Source organism: Colias croceus, chromosome 9, assembly GCF_905220415.1.
Source record: "Colias croceus chromosome 9, ilColCroc2.1".
Lineage (NCBI taxonomy): Eukaryota > Metazoa > Arthropoda > Insecta > Lepidoptera > Pieridae > Colias > Colias croceus.
This window is the reverse complement of record NC_059545.1, coordinates 7,371,449-7,393,789: the sequence shown is the minus strand read 5'-3', so window position 1 is coordinate 7,393,789 and position 22,341 is coordinate 7,371,449. Positions and strand designations below refer to the sequence as shown.

The window sequence follows — 22,341 nt, the reverse complement described above, 5'->3', positions numbered from 1 at the left end:
CTTAGTAACAGAATACAAAATTATGTTTATATACAATTTTCATATGTTGCTTTGCTGTGACACTTCTTTCTTAACACCTAGATTCTCACTAAGAATTATAAAATTAAGTATAAGATCTATACAAAAGTAGTTCAATATTGGCATAATAAACTAAGTATTTGCAAAGAAACTATAGTCCTTTCCACCTAAGATGATTTCTGTGACACATCGATTTTTGACACGTGTAGAGATGTCTTTACTGAAATCGTATCAATTGTTTCCGATAATCGATAATATTTTATATGGAAATGAAATCGATTTGAATAAAGTACTTACCAAAATTAGTTTTTGCGGCATTTCGCCAACAATTAACTAAGGAAACAGCTTAGCAAACAACAGCAAAAAAAGTCAACAATAACAATTAGTAACAATAACAGAATACCACGTAAAGTATCAATATAAAAATGCAACTTGTATACAAGGCTGACGCACTCATACAGACGATTGACTCGATTGACAAACGATCACAAGATGGGCGCCGATTATATGTTTTCCAACTCTATGATTTTTCAACGATCCATTTCATGTACACAAATTGCGTAGGTATTATATTTTTGTGTTATTTTATTTTATTTTTCATTATATTCAACTAAACAATACTGTTTTTGATTTATAAGCTTAAGATGTTTCATTTTTATATTTTTGGTAATAATGCCGCCATGAAATAAAAATATTATGCACTAAAATTATTTTTGCGTTTTAAACATAAAATACGTAATTCGGAACACGACGAAGTGTCACAGGAATCATCCTACGTGAAAAATACTATGGCGCCTTTTTCTACACTTACGAATACCATAGTATAAAGAGAACAAGTAGCCTGACTCCCGGCATTAATTAGTAGCGGACGGTACTTACCTATTTTCACGAGACGCAGTGAAAATAGTCATTTTGATATTTTAAAATTCTATACCGCCCACAGCAATGGCGCGACCCTCACGAGAACGGTCCATGGGAAAGAACCGAGCGGCGCACATGAACATGATATTATAATTTATTACCTACATAATATGTGACTACATATTATTATATGATTATTGCTACATACACTATATACATTGCTTAACTTGTAACAATAAGGTTATCCTTTACTTTATGCATTTATTATATTTCAACGACTACTTCACACACTCTACCGACATAAGTCGTAAGTCGTTGCCAACTGGCAAAGGTTGGTCACAGGTTGGATGAAATAAAACACAAAGTTATCATAAGTTTTTTATTAAAAATATATACAATTGCATAATTAATAAGGAATAAATATAATTATTATAGTAACATATCGTGTTATTGCTTTAATTCCATATGTGTAGGTACGTGATCGTTTTTTAAAATAATATTTTATCTAATTACCTACGTTATGATAATCTTATGAATTAATAACAATGATTCAATCGTAACACAGTAACATTTGTTTGTGTATATTTATATTTTATTTAACACGTAGATACATATAATTTTAAAAATGGACAAAAATAGTGCTTTAATAACCTTCTCAAAATACTGCTATTTTTCCTACACTTTGATCAACAGATTTACTTCGAAATTATTATAAAATTATAATTTGAAGAATGACGAGATGTGTAGGTATGTGGTTCCACCACATAAAAAGTATGGTCACAAGGTATTTACACCTTTTTGACATACTACATAGTTCTAATTATATTTTGAAAAGAATACATTGAATAGGTAACTCAACAAGTAGGTTCAGATTTAGATTTAGAGAGATGTGAATTTCTATTTTATTTATTAGTTCTACTAACTATTTTATTTATTAGTTCTACTAACTACATGAACGTCTTAATTTTAAATCGTAACCAAGCCACGTGGGATGGATTCGTATTTAAATATCCTACGACATTTCCCATAAATATACTCTGTGGTGCAGGTAATAACCATCCATAGCCAATAGAATAGAATAGATACATAATTTAAATTTTATACAAAAACAGTGTCGATTAGTATACGTACAACGTAGAAAAACATACATAATGTTTCTAGAAGTATTAGGTAGGTATTTTTCTTTTTTATACTTCGGAACTACGCATACCAATCATTTATTTTCCAGAACCGCATCACAGAATATTTTGTGAGAATGGGCGTTTTTCCATTACCCGGTCCCGGCACCGGCACCGGCGGCGGCGCCGGCGCCGTGCCGTTGCCGGGGAAGCAAAAATATATGAAAATGTATGGCTCGCTTTTTCACTTACCGGCGCCGGCTCCGGCACGGCATTGAGACCTGCCGGCGCCGTCGCCGTCACCGGGGTAGCAAGCTTCCCACTCGTGCCGGCCCGGCAAAATTGAATATGTATTGCATATTTATATGAATAGTCATATCAGTACTGTACCACTCACCGGGCGTAAACCAGCATCGGCACCGGCGCAATGGAAAAACGAAGTCCCGGTGCCGGTACCGGTCCCCGACCATGCCGTTGCCGTGCCGGAGCCGGGCCGGGTAATGGAAAAACGCCCAATAAACATGAAATTATATCTACACATTAGGAGTGAAGTTAGAAATAGGAAATGTAAGAACTAGCGGTTGTGGTTGGTTACATTATTATATAAATTGATATCTACGTCGAACTCTAAAGCATTATGAAGTCTATTCACAACGGTTTTAAACCGTTCAAGAAAGACACTGTGCGCACAATGTAAAGGCATCTAAATCACCATTCCTTATCTTATTTTAGCCTAAACTAAATATTTAGAGAGAGAGAGAAGGGAAAGATATGCAAAAATTCACAACTTATTATTCTTTGTCACAACTTTAGGAGGTGCACGCTCACTCCACAGAATATTAAAAAACTATTGCCACAATATTTCCACAGATGATATAACATTGTATTGCCATACCTCTTCGATTGCCATTTGATTGAGACAGGGATGCAACGGATGCAACATATTAATTATAATGCATAGACTAACCTGTCTACTTTTCTGTGTACAATAATTTACACCAATAATGCCAAGTCCAGAAATCGTTTAAAGGCAAGGTTTACCTTTTGTTGTTCAGACAATTATCATTATAAAATGGTAACTTTATTGGTAATCAGTACAAATCCTTTGTAATGTACCTTTATGAAAATTATAAAAATATTTATTTGATGGAACATTTTTCGTTGTTTAATCTGTGGTACAAATTACATCATTCATATTTCTACGAATAGAGAAAAAGTGCTAAGCAATAATTAATGTATTGCTTGTTTAAATCTACCAATAGCTTAGAGATACGCGCCAAATATCGACCTATTGTTTGAGCAAAGACATACTTAATAGTAGTTTTTGTATTTAAACCATATTCAAAATATAACAGTTCGTCTAATAGAGCATGACATAAATTATATTTCATAATTGAACTGTCTATACAGTATATAGAGTGTTTTCAATTTGACAATAATTTATGTATTTCATCGTGATTCGTGACCTGTGTCTTTTTTAAACAGTCTGTTATCTAATCTCTTATTATTTTCAAAAGTTCTTATTTCTTAATAAGAAATTACTTAAAGACATTCTTCTTAGAATGTCTTTAAGTAATTTCTTAAAATATTTAATAACTCAGCCTCCGGAATCACAGACACAATAGAAAATCTATTGTGCTCAGGGCTCAGTGGGTTAAAGGGATTTTTATATCTTTACATTTTAGTTTAACTTAGTATCATGCTGCATTGCACAAACTGTGTTCGTTTAGTTCGCGCCAAAACTGTTAACTTGTATTATCTAGTATTAAGTATATTATCTGCGGTAATATTATCCTGCCCCAAATATGTAGTAGACGTATAAAAATACCATTTATTTTGTTATTTATTTACATTATTACATCAGAAATAATAACATCGAAAGAAGAACAATGTAAATTTAGAATTCATGGTAGTTTTGGCGCCAACTTTAAAATCGTCATCATAAATAAATCATTTATTATAATTATGTGCTGCTAATTATAGTTATTTTACAGATTAAATAGAAGTAGGAATTGGAAAGATTGAAATAGTAGAGAATATTAATTAGAAATAGCTATTTAGAATTTACCTTTATTTACCTACAAAAATCTTGGACAATTTTATTGTAACGAGATTTTTTGCGCAAGGACTTTTTATTATTATTTACACATTCGAATTCAACTTTCTATAACATTAAATAAATTTTGATCTTAAGATTCGTTTCAAACTCATTTCAAAAGTCAAAACTGACCTTTTAAAAGGTAGGTAACGCAGTAAGGATACTTTATTAGGTAGTGTTGTAATTTTTTTTCAGTATAGTTTGATTATAAATGGTAAAGCAACTAGATTAGGAACATAGATAAATACGATATGCAATTCATACAAAATCAAATAAATCTAAGCAGTTTATAGTTACTTTATAGTTTACATTGTTTTTAAACGTGTGTTTCCTTCTATATAAAATCCATTTGACATATATTTCGCTGATTAATTCCTGGGCAAGTAAATCAGCTTCCTTGATAACACAATCGAGAATTATAATTAACTATCTTAAATACATATATTTATATGTATTTAAGATAACATTAACATTAAGATAACATTAAGATAAGATAATATTGTCAAACGCGGGATCTCTTACGCTGAAAATAGTTCATGTTTGTGAAAAATAGAACCACCCGAATTCAATGCCTACTAGGTTTTATAGAAGACGTGAGATTTCATCTTTCAAATAGTCAATATGTTTTTATGTTGCATAAAGTTACGAATTTCACTTTTTTAGAAGTGAATATAACAATGTATCTTTTGGATACCATACATTTTAAACATTGTCCATGTTGCTCCATTCATTTTTAAATAACCTAGTCAGCCATCGATCAATTCTTCTTCATACATACCTACGAATAAGAATTGTGCATCAATTGAGAAGATTACTATTCATCAAGTAATATTCATCGCTTTACAATTTATTTACAAACTAGGAAAACACCGGCCGGTTTTGAATTGAGTATCTATTTGACGTAAAGAGCGTATCAAAGTTGGTCAAATCATGTTTAAACGCTGCTAAAATATTTTTTTATATGAGGCATAAGCTTTAACCTTAATCAAATCAATTCTCAATTCAGAAAACGGCCTATCATCGCTTTCCAAGAATGGCATAAAGATAATTATGACAAGAAAGTACAAGCTAAGTAATGGCCGGATGAGTCGTGCGTGCGGAGCGGTGCTACGAACACCTCTGTAATGCTCGGGATCTGAAAATTGAGAATTTTGAATTAATTTAAAGACACTATTTATCTTTAATTTTTTATTAAAACCCCTAAGTTGTTTTTGAAGTGATTGACAAGTTGGGTAACACGAAAGTCAGGTAATTGCCCGAATCGAGGCAAGCGACCGAAATGTACCCTATTTTATACGTAAGGGCATGTAAGGGTAAAAGAAACATAAACCTGTATAATGTATATCCTTTTGATACATCATTGCTCTACCCCAATTTTATTCAGATATAAATCTTTTAAATACGTATTCCTACGGCATCGTACAGGTTGCACACAATGCAGGTTTGTCGAAAATGTATTTCATCACGATACGGTCAGTGAAACCTAAGATAGTCATTACAAGATGAAGGATGGAATCTTATTTCGTGAAATTCACTTGTAGATTTTTGTATCAATGTTCTGAGTTAAAATGGCTAAATCATTAGAAGACATCCAAGAAAATAATCCAGAAAATAAGACCCATTGAGCCCCGAGCGGCCCGATCGGTCCACGACACTATAGATTTTTTATTGTGTCTGTGATTCCGGGGGCTCAGTTATTAACCAACGTGTTTTTGAAGTGGTCATTATCGGGGTTGGAAAAAATTTAGTGTAACATTTTTTCGTTACGCGCCATCTTTTTCTTATCCCTACCACGCGTGATTCGACGACGAATTTCTGTGAAGTTGCATATAGTAAATTATTTTTTGAAAAATAAGGTCATAAAGAAGTTTCACTTCTTACGTGTGTAAACTAGTACATGCACACATTTTTTATATGTAACTCGCAATCTAATCACAGCTGGAGCAGTGATCAGAAAAATATGTTATTCCTTACAAATATCTGACCTACATAAACCGAATGAGGCTGTCATAACAACCAAAAGGAAATTTCAATCTATTGGACGGGTGCAGATAGCAAGATGAAATCGCATCTGCTGAGTTAAGCAGATACCTATATCTATGTAAATTTATTTGAATGCAGTAGACGACATTTTTATATTAGAAAATTTTTAATATGAAAACCATTTCTTACGTTGTTACTTCGTGGATATCAATACTAAAGAAAACACATATTATTAGGAAGCTATGCTATTTTGTTGTAGGTATTATGTCCCTTAAAAATTAATTCATATGCATTAAATTAGTGGTTAGTCTGTAACGTTGTTCATGTGGCGCCGGCTTGCTTATCTAATCTAATATCTAATATAATATATTAGGTATAAAGGCGAAAGTTTGTATGGATGTATGGATGTTTGTTACTCTTTCACGTAAAAACTACTGAACCGATTACAATGAAATTTAGCACACATATAGAGGGTAACTTGGATTAACACATAGGATAGTTTTTATCCCGGAAATCCCACTTGAACGGGAACTATGCGGGTTTTCCTTTGCAAACGCGGGCGAAGCCGCGGGCGGAAATCTAGTCTAATAATATATCAGTCCAGAGCGAAATCTATCTATACACCAATATTCAATGTACTTACTTCGGTAATTAAATTATGTGTAAAAGAGAAACAGTTATCGTTATCTCCATTACATTACATTTCGAATGGCATAAACTTTTTATTATAAAATAGAAACAAACTCATTACTATATTTTAAAAAACTATATATAGACAAAATATCTACCATAAATACAATATAAAATACTTAAAAGTTAAAGAAATACTATTGATAAACAAAAAAACCTAAACTTTTGATTTAACCCAAGCATTTATTCATTTAACGAGAGAAATGTATTTATACGTTTCTCCTCGTTAAAGAGTAAACAGATTTAACGAGATTAAAGTTTTAGCAGATTATCTACTTATTATTTCATGTGTGCAAAGCGGCTTTCACAATATATACGTTGTGTTGACTTATTTAAATGAGTTTTGGGAATATTACAGGAATTTGATTAATAAATATGCTTGTTTGAAAAAAAGGGGTTTTTTATTTCGTATTTTATCTGAATAGGTATCGATATATTTAAATTAGATAACAGTATGAGAAATGAATAGGAAAATAGTAAACAATAGTGATCGAGTCAATGAAAGTTTAAAAATAATGTTAAAAAAAGGAAACTAAAAATAAACTAAAATTTGAAGAGATAGCAAGATAGCTTACGGATGAAGGAGTGACGATATGAAGTGATGATCGCTACAAAGATTTTGGATCCCATTGCACGGTCGGTATCGTCCAAGAACATCCACCCCTAGTGAAACATAAAAATAAGAGAGATAAATAAAAAAAATCAAAGAGCAGCGGATGAATATTGTATGTTTACACAATTATCTAAACTATAAAAATAATAAGCTGAAGAGTATGTTTGTTAGTTTGTTTGAACGCGCTAATCTCAGGAACTACTGGTCCGATTTGAAAAATTATTTCGGTATTAGATAGCCCATTCATCGAGGGAGGCTATAGGCTATATATCATCACGCTAAGACCAACAGGAGCGGAGTCACGCGGGTGAAATCGCGGACCGCAACTAGGTAGTTTTTAATATTCAGATTCTCCTATACCGTTTTGCTCCGTGGTTACCCTATCTTGTAAGATAATCTAGACTCTAGAGGAAAGAAAGATGTATATTTCCATCAATCCAATGCAATCTGCGAATTTATAATTTTTACTATTTCCCCCTATCTAAGACGATCTGATGTAAATTATAAGGAAAAGTTCTCCCGCTAAGTAAGTAAATCGAAGCGACAGTTGAGCCAATTATTACGATGGTAGATAAAAGGCGGAAGTGCTCTTTATTCTATTAAGACTTCTGCCTTGAACATTCGTCAAGCATCTCGGATTCTGTGCAATGAAATATCTTCTTAAATTAAAATTTAAAATTGGCTTGAAAACATTTTGTGAAGTTTGTTACATCTCAGTGCTAGCGTGAACTGATAAGAAGAGGTCCACTATAGTACAAAAAATTTGAAGTTGAAGTTTGAAGTTCATCTTTAATACATTTTGTGAAGTTATCACAAATTTGTAAAGTTTAGGATAATTTGGGAAGTTTAATACTATCATCAGACCAGTTTATAAAAATTCACACAATTTAGGATTAAGGGAATGAAAAAGGTTAAGGAAAAAGTTTAAAAAGGTTAAATTCGTTAGTTTTGGACATTTTTGAAAGGTTACAACAATGAAAAAACCGACCAAGTGCGAGTCGAACTCGCCCACGAAGGGTTCCGTACTATCATCTATAACAATATCACGTTTGTTGTAGCTGTATAATGTATACTGAGCAAACAAAATACGAAAAAATTAAAAAAACACGTTTATCGTATGGACACCTCCCATCTATTATTTGTTTTTTTTATTTGTCGTTATAGCGGCAACGGAAATAGGTACATCATTTATCACGGTTTATGAGATACAGCCTGGAGACAGACAGATAGCGGAGGCTTATTTATAGGGTCCCGTTTTGCCCTTTGGGTACGGAAACCTAAAAAGTATAGGTAATTGAAGTTAATGTCAATTAGGTATTAGTATGTAGAATAGAATAGTATGTATTCGCCAACCTGCACTTGGCCAGCGAGCGTGGTGGATTATGGCCTGAATCCTCATAGGAGACCCGTGTCCCAGCAGTGGGAACGTATGTGGGCTGATGATGATGGTGATGATGATGACTGTGATGATTATGGTGATGATTATGGTGATGATTATGGTGATTATGAAGATGTTGATGATGATGGTGATGGTGATGGTGATGGTGATGATGATGACTGTGATGATGATGGTGATTATGAAGATGTTGATGATGATGATGATGATGATGACTGTGATGATGATGGTGATTATGAAGATGATGGTGGTGATGGTGATGATGGTGATGATGGTGATAATGATGGTGGTGATGATGATGCAAGTCACCTGTGCGGCGCGCGGTGCGGCGAGCCGGGCGGCGAGGCGGCGGGCGACAGCGCGGGCGTGGCGGGCGCGGACGCGGCGCGGCGCGAGTACGCCGACCCGCCCACCGCCACCGCCGTGCCGCCGCCCACCGGGTCCGTCACGCGCGTCATGCTCAGACCCGACACCGAGCGGCTCGGCCGGGAGGGCACTGGTTCATAATTAAATTAAATTAACATTTAATTAAATTTATTTATTTTTCTCATCACAAATGCACACTGTTAATCTATATAATATCTTAACACTAACATTTGTGAGAGACTATGGTGCCCGCGATAAGTATAAAATACTTGTGTTAGGTACGGGTCACCAGGCCCCCAAGCATTAACAATCACATCTATAAGATAAACAATGAGCGTGAACATGAAATGAGAAAGAATTAATCGTAACTAAAGTTAAATGAAAAATTAAAATCGAAAAATTACCAATGGACATATTATAAATTATTATCGGGCCGCCATTAAGTTTGAATCGTACTGTAATCCCCCGTCTGGTAAATCGCATCCCATCTAACGAGTCTAATGAGTCAGACAGTAAGAGACCTTTTTACAAACGACGGTAAGAGACAAAATTGGGATACATCGTCTGATATTTAAAAACTATCTGAAGTGTCTGATGAGTCAGACAATTAGAGACATTTTAAACTTCAACTAAAAACAGTGCTTTGTTTTGATGAATAGTTATAAGGATTTTACGTATCTTAAACTTATCACCAATCGGTTTGTGATGATGAAAATATAAATAGAAATAAATAAAAAGCCCAAACATATTTTATTTATTGTCTTTTAAAGCCTATTCATTTATTATTACCTATTACGCTATTAATAAAATTGATAACTGTGAACTGGAAAAAAATATCCATTCTACAATAAAAATGGTAATTTCCGTTAACTTAATTAGTCGTTATCTATATAACTTACCGCCAGTGTAGCTATAAAGGCCAGCGGGAGAAGACCGCGGCCGGTAGCCAGAAGCAGTGGAAGCTGTGGAAAGTGTTGAGGGCGAACGCTTTAAACCCGAGGAGTCTCCCGCGCCAGACGCAGTGGACGGTCTGCGGGGGCGGGGCTGCCTCTTGGAGCCGGTCCTACATACACCTGCAGGAATGTATACAGGTGGTAGAATAGTGGAAATCATCACAGTTTAAATTCACAAAAGCATAAACATAACGTAATAAAAACATAAGTAGATAAAATATAAAAGAAATTGAAACCGTTCTTACCGACCTGTCGGGCACTGTCTGCCCATGGCGCACTTGCCCTCGCAGATCGTCCGCTGGCTCAGCATGGTTTGATACGAATCGAGCATGACACGACACTCCGCTATGTCACTGTCAGCAAGCGCTAGGGACGGGTATCGTTCTTTTAAACGTCTTCTCTCCTAAAATAGGGAAATTGTGTTTATATATAGAGAAGTTAAGATCTTTAATACCCCATATAGCTACAAATTACAATATGCGGTAAACAAAGAACTTCTGACAAACAACCGCGTAAGTAAATATTATGTAGTGCGTTCGCTTTTCGCCCTGCAGTGCGCGAATTCACTGAGTAACTATCATGTAATATGTATTTTATGTTAGTAATTTGTTTACATCTAATATCTACAGACATTCCATGAATCAAAATCCCATCTTGCAATATGTAATGACACAACCGCAAACAGGATTATGAAACTTGGTTATCCTCTAAATATTAATAGATAGGTATGTCAGTACTCACAACCATATTAGGAGTATCATCAAGAGATATCGCTTGCTATTTGTATTCATGTTTATTAATATTTTATTAAGCTATCCATATGAATGACTCTCGTTATCACGCGGGGGAAATCTAATTAAAGCGATGGTACCGTCAATCATTAAATGGGAAGTAATGTGGCGGTTCGGTAAGCCGTTAATCGTAATTGTTCTACACAAAGGTATTAAATCGCTTTGTTTCAATTAGTATTCAGTTTGAATGGCTTTTGGTTAACGAGATATGCGATTAATTAGTAGATATTATTTAGGAAACTTGCGGATTTTCAAACCTGATCATTTAGTTACACAATTTCGTACTTGTATTATATAAGTTAATTTGCAGAATTTTTTCTTTTTAAACTAGCATTGTGTATCGTAAAAATGTTTCATTTGGTCGATATTATTCCAAGTTAAAAATTCAAAGAATCAAAATACGTACCTCATGGATACCTTAGACCTATATTATTATTAGACCAAATTTTATGATTTTCGACGCTCCATCATCTGAACGATATCAAAATAATATAATTTCGTTTAAATAGGCTAATCTTCCACATAGTTAACTGTATTTAAGTACAAGATACGCCGTTTCTGTATTAAGAGGCCTACACCACCGAAACTAGCGCCACCGAACATTTTATTTTTTTACTCCTTAACCAGATCAAATTTAAAAAATCTAGCTCGGTACTTTGCTAGTATATTACTTGTAGAATTTTTGGTATTACTTTTCACTATTCTAACTGTTCATTATTCTAGAGAACTTTTGATTACCGCCAAAAGTGGCCACTTTTGGCGGTAATCAAAAGTTCTCCTAATTTACCGAATGCAAAATAATGAAAAGTACCTAATACCAAAAATACTACAAGTAATATACTAGCAAAGTACCGAGCTAGATTTTTTAAATTTGATCTGGTTAAGGAGTAAAAAAATAAAATGTTGGGGGGGCGCTAGTTTCGGTGGTGTAGTCGCCTTAACCGATCCGGCTGGATATCATTCAGGTAGTTAACTAAACGGCGTCGTTTGACCAAGAGCCTAGGCCATTTATAAAACGACTCATTCAACCAGCTGGCTGCGACACAAATATTGCCCTTATGACATACTACTTACTTCAACAAGTTTATAAGTCTCAAAGTCCTGTAGCTGTCTAAGAAAGCCAAGATTAGGGTTCGCCACAGCGCGGCCAGCTCGCACCACCTTGAGGGCTTCACGCCAGGAGAGAGGTGTCACTGACATTATGTACGCTACCGCCACGGTCACGCTCCGCGACATTCCCGCTAAGCTAAAATGTTACAAGTAATATTTACTTTTTCATTTACTATAAGATGAGACAAAGTTTATTAGTTATCTAGATATAGTTTATATATCAAAGTTTCTACATTTAAAAAAATATGAATTCACAATTTAATTATTCAATCCTTGTTCGCTATTTCAAAAATTTTAAATTGAACTGTACAAAAACATTACAATATTTTGTTTGGGTATACCTACCCATATTTTTAATTTGGTTTTCGATACAAAATTAAAAATAAGTAAACAATAATAAATTGTAAAATAGTACATTGAAATGGAGTGGTGCAGGTCTGCCGACATAATGTATTGCTATTTTTATTACATTTCTCGTAAAATAATAAACTAATAAAAATGCCATTACATCGCATGTAGCTCTATTTTATTGTTAATTTTCCGATTAGGTTCACCTATATTTATACATACAGAAGCACTGCATGCTCCAATTTATGAATTATAGATTATAGAAGAGTTTTAAATGAGAATCGGTGGTAAATGTAAAAAATGTTATGACGATTCAAAAGTGCTTTTATATAAGAAGTCTAATTGAATAAATAAATGTTTGAGTCTGAGTTAATAAATCTGATAATAAATCAAAATGTAGCAATTCAAACGAGACCGCATATGATTTGATCGCTTTTGCATATTGCACTCATATCGTTAATTAAATTTAACTATGACATTACTGCACATAAGGCTGATTATATTATGCCTTTATAAAAAGAGCAGCCAAATTTTATAATGATGAATTATTAGAGATCGATATTTTTCAATGTTCTTGTAATAGTTATAAAAATCAATTAACAAATATCATTTTAGGTATGTAGCTAATGTGTAACTTGGTATATGTAATTTAAATTTTAAGTATTCTAAGTTTTGTAATGAAATGTGGGCTTTATTTATTATTATTAAGATTAGTTAGTCCATTTGCGTGAGGCTTGTTTTCATTTTTATATGCAGTTTTTCTTTTTTTAATAATAGAACATGTTATGTGGTCTTTATGAATTTTAGAACTTTTTATATTATATTATCATGTACTTATGACTGTTATGTTCTTAAACAAATAAAATAATAAAAAAAAAAAAATTATATTATACAAATACGAATTAAATATATGATTCGGATTGTACAACTAATAGTCAACATAGTAGACATAGGTCTACTATCTACATGGGCGTAGCTAGCCATGGGCTCAAGGTGGGGCAACAATAAAAAAATAATATGTAACTAGCAACTGTATGTACCCAAAGTCATATCCAGGTCTTCGAACCTCAAATGCTGGTGGCACGGCCGGCGGCTGTGCCGCCGGCATTTGCGAAGGCATTTGCGAAGGCATTTGCGAAGGCATTTGCGAGGGCATTTGCGAGGACATTTGCGAGGACATTTGCGAAGGCATTTGCGAAGGCATTTGCGAAGGCATTGGCGAAGGCATTTGCGAAGGCATTTGCGAACGCGCTTGCGAACGCGCTTGCGAACGCGCTTGCGAACGCGCGTGCGAACGCGCGTGCGAACGCGCGTGCCAACGCGCGTGCGAACGCGCCTGCGAACGCGCCTGCGAACGCGCCTGCGAACGCGCTTGCGAACGCGCCTGCGAACGCGCCTGCGAACGCGCCTGCGAACGCGCCTGCGAACGCGCCTGCGAACGCGCTTGCGAACGCGCCTGCGAACGCGCCTGCGAACGCGCCTGCGAACGCGCCTGCGAACGCGCTTGCGAACGCGCTTGCGAACGCGCGTGCGAACGCGCGTGCGAACGCGCCTGCGAATGCGCCTGCGAACGCGCCTGCGAACGCGCCTGCGAACGCGCCTGCGAACGCGCCTGCGAACGCGCTTGCGAACGCGCCTGCGAACGCGCCTGCGAACGCGCCTGCGAACGCGCCTGCGAACGCGCCTGCGAACGCGCTTGCGAACGCGCTTGCGAACGCGCGTGCGAACGCGCCTGCGAACGCGCCTGCGAATGCGCCTGCGAACGCGCCTGCGAACGCGCCTGCGAACGCGCCTGCGAACGCGCCTGCGAACGCGCCTGCGAACGCGCCTGCGAACGCGCCTGCGAACGCGCTTGCGAACGCGCCTGCGAACGCGCCTGCGAACGCGCCTGCGAACGCGCCTGCGAACGCGCCTGCGAACGCGCCTTCGCGCCTGCGAACGCGCTTGCGAACGCGCTTGCGAACGCGCGTGCGAACGCGCCTGCGAACGCGCGTGCGAACGCGCCTGCGAACGCGCCTGCGAATGCGCCTGCGAACGCGCCTGCGAACGCGCCTGCGAACGTGCCTGCGAACGCGCCTGCGAACGCGCCTGCGAACGCGCCTGCGAACGCGCCTGCGAACGCGCCTGCGAACGCGCTTGCGAACGCGCTTGCGAACGCGCTTGCGAACGCGCGTGCGAACGCGCCTGCGAACGCGCCTGCGAACGCGCCTGCGAACGCGCCTGCGAACGCGCCTGCGAACGCGCCTGCGAACGCGCCTGCGAACGCGCTTGCGAACGCGCCTGCGAACGCGCCTGCGAACGCGCCTGCGAACGCGCCTGCGAACGCGCCTGCGTACGCGCCTGCGAACGCGCCTTCGCGCCTGCGAACGCGCTTGCGAACGCGCTTGCGAACGCGCCTGCGAACGCGCGTGCGAACGCGCCTGCGAACGCGCCTGCGAATGCGCCTGCGAACGCGCCTGCGAACGCGCCTGCGAACGTGCCTGCGAACGCGCCTGCGAACGCGCCTGCGAACGCGCCTGCGAACGCGTTCGCGTTCGCGTGGCTAACTGTACTACACTCATTTTTCTTACAGTTTATGTAACATAGAAGCCTCAGCTATTTTCTTTTTTCGTGTGTAATTCGTTATTCGAATTATTCTTATTCAAAACACCTTATTGTTCACTTACCACATCACGAAATAGATCCAAAATGTGTCCCTATCTTCAGCCGTTTAGTCGCTGGGCGTATGACAATTATTTGTTAATCAGTCATTGTAGAGGTAAATAATACTAATGTTTTGGTCTCATTTTCTGTGTCGACTGTCGACTTTCGAGAATGGAGTGTGAAATTTCTTACGGATATTAAGCTTAGTAATTAGTACCTGGATAATTCAATTTTTAGATTTGGTTAGGTACCTTCCAGGTCAAAGCCTGCCCCACCGTGGCTACGCCCATGACTATCTATCTATCTTTGGAGAAGATACTAGTTCAGGATACATCGCCCATTTTTGAAAGTGACTACTATCAAGCTAATTTTCCGTTTGTAGCTTTATTTTGATGAGACGCCCAATAATTTCGTGTACGAAAGTCTCGATTGTGGTAGCTAACAGAGATAATAAGGATAAAAATTTTTGATTTGACGGTTCTCAAATATTTATTACTAACTGAATTTTTTTTGACTTTGTCACTAAATTCCGATAAAGTTAAAACAGAGTTGAAATGGAAATTCAAAACTTTATGTCGATTTCAAAAACGTTGCTTTCATAAGTCTCGGTGCCGATTACATCACGTGCATATAAATCTCGTACCGAGTGTGCAGTTGTGGCTCCGTGCCAGAATAATTGAAGATGGGTTGTTATCATGCTATTTTTAAGGTTATGTTACTTAGTTATGGTAATAATATAAACGTCAAATTGAAAAGCTAGATTGGATCTTGAAGAATCAATTCAGAATACCTGAATGACAAAGCCTTTGTATTTTCTTGTTATCGAAATAAAGGAGCAATATGCTAGGGCAGTCAAATCGCAATCCATAATCTGAAGCTGAAGCTGAAGAATTTGTTTGTTTGTTTGATTGGTTAAACGCATTGAACTTTCACATTTGTTGGGTTTATTTGAAAATTTTAAACTACGTAGTACGTACCTAATAGATGTTTCATCGATGTAAGAAAATGAAAGCAGACTGGTACGAAAACTTGGCCTATTAGGCTAAAAGCTTTCAATAGGTAATTAGTTTGTAATACCATAATATTGTTATTTTTGCGCTATTGCGTCAGTCTTGAGTAAGATGAACAAAAACGAAGTTTAATACAATACCTATGATTCAAAACAGATAGATAAGGTGCAAAGGTAAAAAAAAAAAAAAAAAAAAAAAAAAAAAAAAAAAAAAAAAAAAAAAATTCCTGAAATATTTGTTGATAGAAAAATTAACTTCACTATTTTCATGGCATTTTAATATTGACTGAAATAAGGCACATGATTAAGTTAGGATTAAGGCCCAATTACAATTTGAGGTATAACTAAATACCTAACTATCCATACTCCGATAACTGTTCATTGCTCAAAAAGAGAAAAAAAAGTTGCCTTTTTATTACCTATAGAGTAAGTAAATCCTATTATAAAATTGCCAATTAGGTAAAAATCAACTTACCAATGAATTAAAACGTTTCCGTCTCGAAGTCTCGCCGCGTGAATGAAATCGTTGCACAAACTGAAGTATTGGGTTAGATTCTGATCCGGTGAATCTGATGCCATTATACATAAATAATGCTTGTCCTGAAAACAAATTATAACTTTTAATATAAACGAGATGAATATGATAATCTTGTCAATGTAGGTATGTTAGTATAGCGGTATAGGTCATAATATATCATCCATAGTCAAAAATAAAAACCAAAACATATTACATATAAAGAGGTAAGATTTGATGTTTTTTATTTGTTACGATTTAACTAAAAAAACTACTCGATCGATTTTATGGATCCCGGGTTAAGACGAATCTCGCCTACCACCGATGTAGATTTTTCACGTTCTGGTCAGGGATTTTTTTGGGCATAAAACTATCCTTTTTGGTTTCCTTTTATTTGATTTGCATAAATCATTATAAAATTCATCGAAATTGATTTCGTAGGTAGCTTCAAACTTCCTAAACACATGTATAATATTTGCCCCTTTTAGTTTCAAAGTTATTTTTAAGGGGAAAACACGGGTGTGCCGTTACACTATAATAAATGAAAACGGCACCAAACATCCATTGCCTTTCACTGAACCTACCCACAAACAATAAATCATGGAGGGCGAGCCACATCCGCTACGCAACGCGGTTCGCCCGTTTCCATATAGTTTATTTTATTCAGAAAAAGGTTTGTTTGCATTGTTATGCAAATATAAAAGCTTTTTGTCATTACGACTGACTAAGAGGAGTTTAAAAGCAATCTCACGTAAAAGCGCTTACACAGCGTCTACAATTTCGTGATTTTTAGCCTTTTAGGCGTCGTTTCTAAATGGAGTGAAATGAAAATGTGCATCTGGCAGACTCAGGGCAGTGGAGCGTTCAATTAACTTTACGAGATATACGAGCATACTTGACGAATGCTTAGAATATATTTTTCAAAGGGGCTGAATTTCCAAATGAAAAGGTGAATAGATTATCGCGGACAGAGGCATTCTTTGAGCACATAGTAATGAGGTTTTTTCGGTTTTTACTAATTAAAAAACTAACTTCAAGTGTGTGACTGTACAGTCTTCGTACATTAGCTTCATTGCGAGCTGTCAGCATTTAACGCGGACACGCGGCATTTTAATACATTTCATTAGTTCGCGTTCGATCGCCACCGCTATCGCGCGTTCTCACGACCATAACCATTAACCATATTATAGAGTTAAGGCAATAAAGGCAATTATTGTACTTAATTCTTTTATTTACTCCGTACGGGACCTACACCCCGTACATCGTGGTCCTTCGAGCTTAAGTCGTAAGCGGGACGTGCGCGTGTGAGAAAGTTAAAACGTGAAAGTGAGTTCAGTTTACGACATATATTAACCAGTGTTAAATAAACCAATAACCAACCAGGATAAAGGTGCTATCTACGGGACAAACCAGCTACCAAGTGCCAGTCTCTGAGTGAGCCCTTTCCATTATAAATTTATTTACATTTTTTTTTTTTACTTATCACACCATATATACCATAACAACCATGGAGGCAATTTTAGCCACGCAAGAGCAAATTATTTCTGCCATGGAAAGCCTCCGCAATAATTTTAAGAAGGATGGGCCAGAACGTAAAAAGCCCGCCTACATTGAGAAACGCCTAAGTACGTTAGATGCCTATTGGAAGGAATTCCAAATAAACCATACGAGATTAACTGTTGAGTTTGATGATCCTAACCACAAATATTTTAAAGAGAACTACTACCAGTCAACTTTAAAATTTTATAATGACACCAAAGTTCTCATTAGTAAATATGATCAAAATAAACCATTACTAAGACCAGCGACACCATTATCGCAATTTTCCGATCGTCAGGGGCCAGCTCCTTCGCCTCCCGAATTGGGTGCTTCACATTCAAGGCCACTAACCACTCAAGGGAATAACAGTAGGGTTGACGAAATGCTTCGTAAGCAGAAAAGCAACTTTAGGGCATTCTTGCATACTATAAATTCTGTTAACCTTGAGAATCTTTCTGAACGATGGGAATTGGAAGATTTATTAAAAAATATTAATTTGAGATGGTCAGTCATCGATTCTTTACATTGGGAAATCGACTGTGAGAGCCTCGTAGAGAATGAAGAATATGAACAAGCTTATATTCAATATGAGATAAAATATAATAACATAAAAAAGGCAGTCAACAATAAATTGAACTCGGTCTCATTTAGAGAGAAATCAACGCCGCAGTTGGACATACCAACATTCAACGGAAATTTCCAACAATGGATATCTTTTAAGGATTTGTTCAATGAAACCATACATAGCAATAATTCATTACCGAATGCTCAGAAAATGCAACACTTAAAAAATAAATTGAGAGGAGAAGCGTCGAAATTAGTACAGCACTTGACCATAAGTTCCGATAACTATCAAATTTGTTGGGATATTCTAAACCATCGTTATAATAATATGCGAATTATATTTAACTCTCATATTCAAATTATTTTATCGATGCCTAGTATGCAACAACAATCAGCTGGGCAAATAAAGAAAATACATGACACTACCAACGAGTGTCTCAATGCCATTAAAGCCATGGGGGTTGACATAACGTCTTGGGATCCTCTTATAGTGTATATACTATCGCAGAAATTGGATACAGAAACCCACCATGATTATATTGAGTCGCTAAGGAACCCCAAAGATTTAGCTACAATTACCGAATTTCTAGATTTCCTTGAAACAAAATTTATATCATTAGAGTCTTCACGAAGAAAACAAGATTTAATCAAACCAAAACAATTACAACATCAAGACAACTTTAATAAAAATAGAAATTCATTTAAATTACCAAATAACAATTTTATACAGAAAACTTCGCAATTAAAACCTATTATTGTAAACCAATCGTCAACCATAAGGAATTCGCAACAACGGAAATGCATAATCTGCAATAACCAGCATGCATTGTTTCAATGTAAATTGTTCTTAGAATCAATGCCCGAGGAAAGGCGAAAAATAATCGACAATAATGATTTATGTAAAAACTGTTTAATAAATCATTTCGGAAAAAACTGTACTTCCGAAAAAACATGTCGCTTTTGTAACGATAGCCACAACACATTGCTACACAATGCCTACGTGACATACGCTCCGTCTACTTCTTGCGCTACTAAACAAAAGGAGACGCCAAAATCAAACATATTATGTATATCAAAGGCGCCTCAAGAAACTCTACCGAAGTTGTTAGCCACCGCTAAGGTCAACATTAAATCGGAAGATGGCTGTAATTATATTATGCGTGCACTTATTGATCCCTGTGCTGAGTCATCATTAATCACAGAAAATGCAGCTCAATTGTTAGGACTACCCCGTGTTAAACGAAACTGCATGGTGGTGGGAGTGGGTTCAAAGGTTAACAACAGTAAAGGAGTTGTTAAAATTACAATATCGTCTCTTTACAGTGACTTTACAATTGATTCGGAAGCATATGTTATGAAGCATGTTGTCGACAATTTACCGAGTCAGTCATTTAGAAAACCAACCTGGCCGCATATAGAAAAATTATCTCTGGCGGACCCGGAGTTCAATATAAGTAAACCCATTGATTTGATATTGGGTGTAGAAGTATACGAGTTAATATTACGTCCCGGTTTTATTCGTAACAGCATATCTCAACCGATTGCCCAGAATACCGAGTTGGGTTGGATATTAAGCGGTTCTGTTGCAACACAGAGTCATTGTAATATTGTTACGGTCAATATAAGTAACATTCAAAGGTTTTGGGAGATAGAGGATATCTCAGAAAATTCATCTGATATGTCCAGCCAAGATCAATACTGTATGCAACATTACCAGTTGCATACGAAGCGCCAGTCAGATGGGCGTTATGTTGTTAGATTACCACTAAAACCAGATATGAAAGACAAATTGGGTGATTCTAAAACCAAGGCTATAGCTCAATTTCGTCAATTAGAGAATAGATTTACCAAAAATAAATTGATTTGTGAAAGTTATAAACAATTCATTCATGAATACATATATTTGAAGCATATGTTTGAATGCACCGGTAACCAGACACCGGAATCATATTTACCTCACCATTGTGTCATACGTGCGGAGTCAACGACGACTGCAACGCGCGTAGTTTTTAATGCGTCAGCAAAAACATCGACTGGATATTCATTAAATGATATAATGTACAGTGGACCGAATTTACAAAAGGATTTATTAACATTAATCATAAGTTGGAGGCAATACAAAGTAGCCTTTACTGCTGACATTGAAAAAATGTTTAGGCAAATACTCGTTAATAAAAAAGATCAAGCCTTACAGAAAATTATATGGCGTGATCATCCCAATAAACCATTGAAGGAATACCAATTAGCCACCGTCACTTACGGCACCAAGGCCGCACCATTTTTAGCAATGATGACCTTGAAGCAGCTTGCTAAAGATGAAGCTTCCCGATTCCCAGAAGCAGCTGAGGTGGTGAATACCAGCTTTTATATGGATGATCTACTTCATGGCCACCACGACCTTCAATCTGCCATGAGGTTGAAGGCTGAACTTATAGCACTTCTACGTTGCGGAGGATTTAATTTGAGGAAGTGGTCATCAAATAGATTGGAGATGGAAGAGAGTTATTTATCGGCGGATGATCAGACATACATTTTTAAACACCAAGAGTCTACGAAAGCGCTAGGACTGCAATGGCATTCAAGAGAAGATCAATTTTCGTTTCATTTGAAAACTGAGTCACCTACTAAACTGACAAAAAGAACGTTGCTTTCGAGTATATCTAAGATATTTGACCCTCTTGGGTGGCTGTCACCCGCTACAACCAACCTTAAACTATTATTTCAAGAAGTCTGGCTACTTGATATAAAATGGGATGATGTCTTACCAGATGCCATCATCTCAAGATGGAAGACCTTAGAAATTGATTTAAATAATATTAACCGTATTAAAATACCGCGATGGTTGCATAGCAATAAAAATGACACCATAGAGCTCCACGGGTTCTGTGACGCGTCCGAGAAGGCCTACGCTTGTGTCATTTACTGCAGAGTAAAGGGTAGTCCACATACTAAACCATCAGTAGTCATCATAACGGCAAAATCTCGTCTAGTACCTGCAAGGAAGGCCATTTCGCTACCAAGACTAGAGCTGTGTGCAGCTGTTTTACTATCAAAGTTGATGAAAACTGCGTTACAATGTTTGTCAAACTTTAACATCAAGATTTATTGCTGGTCTGACTCAACAGCTGTTCTCGGTTGGCTTAACGGCGAACCGAGTCGTTGGAAGCCTTTTGTTGCTAACAGAGTTAAGAAAGTAGTAGATGTGATTCCATCAACTAACTGGCGATACGTAAAGTCTAAGGAGAACCCTGCTGACTGCGCTACTCGAGGAATCACAGCTGATCAACTAGCTACTCATAATATTTGGTGGCATGGACCAACCTGGCTTTTAACTTTCAATGAAGAAACAACACAAAATATTATTTATAATACTAATGAAGAAATTAAAAATACTGTTTTAATAAATACATCTACCATGAAATATGAGAACCAAGTCATTGACTCGATATTTCGCAGACATAGCGATTTTACGCGAGCGTCACGAGTGCTGGCGTGGGTACTACGTATGACGACACGATTACGTAATAAACCTAATTATTTAACGATTCAAGAATTAAGAAAATCGAAAATTTTATTAATTAAACACGCACAGTCAATATCGTTTGCAGATGACATAGATTATATTAAAAAACATAACCAGCCCCATTCTAAAAGCCCATTACTAAAATTAAATCCATTCATTGATGAACAAGGAGTTTTGAGAGTTGAGGGACGAATTTCAAAAGCG

The 22,341-nt window shown here is 36.9% G+C and overlaps 1 protein-coding gene across 2 annotated transcripts in view; it reads right to left on the bottom strand.

Moving 5' to 3' along the window:
• Positions 1–4,600: 4,600 nt before the first annotated feature.
• Positions 4,601–22,341, bottom strand: part of LOC123694367 (dual specificity protein phosphatase 22) — a 33,379-nt gene continuing 15,638 nt past the window's right edge. Inside the window, exons 3-9 of one of the 2 annotated variants that reach the window (XM_045639788.1) lie at positions 16,473–16,597; positions 11,962–12,133; positions 10,346–10,499; positions 10,043–10,216; positions 9,087–9,273; positions 7,344–7,431; positions 4,601–5,230 (exon numbers count right to left, since the gene is read on the bottom strand). In XM_045639788.1, the coding sequence (XP_045495744.1) occupies positions 7,377–7,431; positions 9,087–9,273; positions 10,043–10,216; positions 10,346–10,499; positions 11,962–12,133; positions 16,473–16,597 (867 nt within the window). In that variant the 3' untranslated portion in view covers positions 4,601–5,230; positions 7,344–7,376. The remainder of the gene's footprint in view (positions 5,231–7,343; positions 7,432–9,086; positions 9,274–10,042; positions 10,217–10,345; positions 10,500–11,961; positions 12,134–16,472; positions 16,598–22,341) is intronic. The other variant, XM_045639789.1, reaches the window with a different exon arrangement.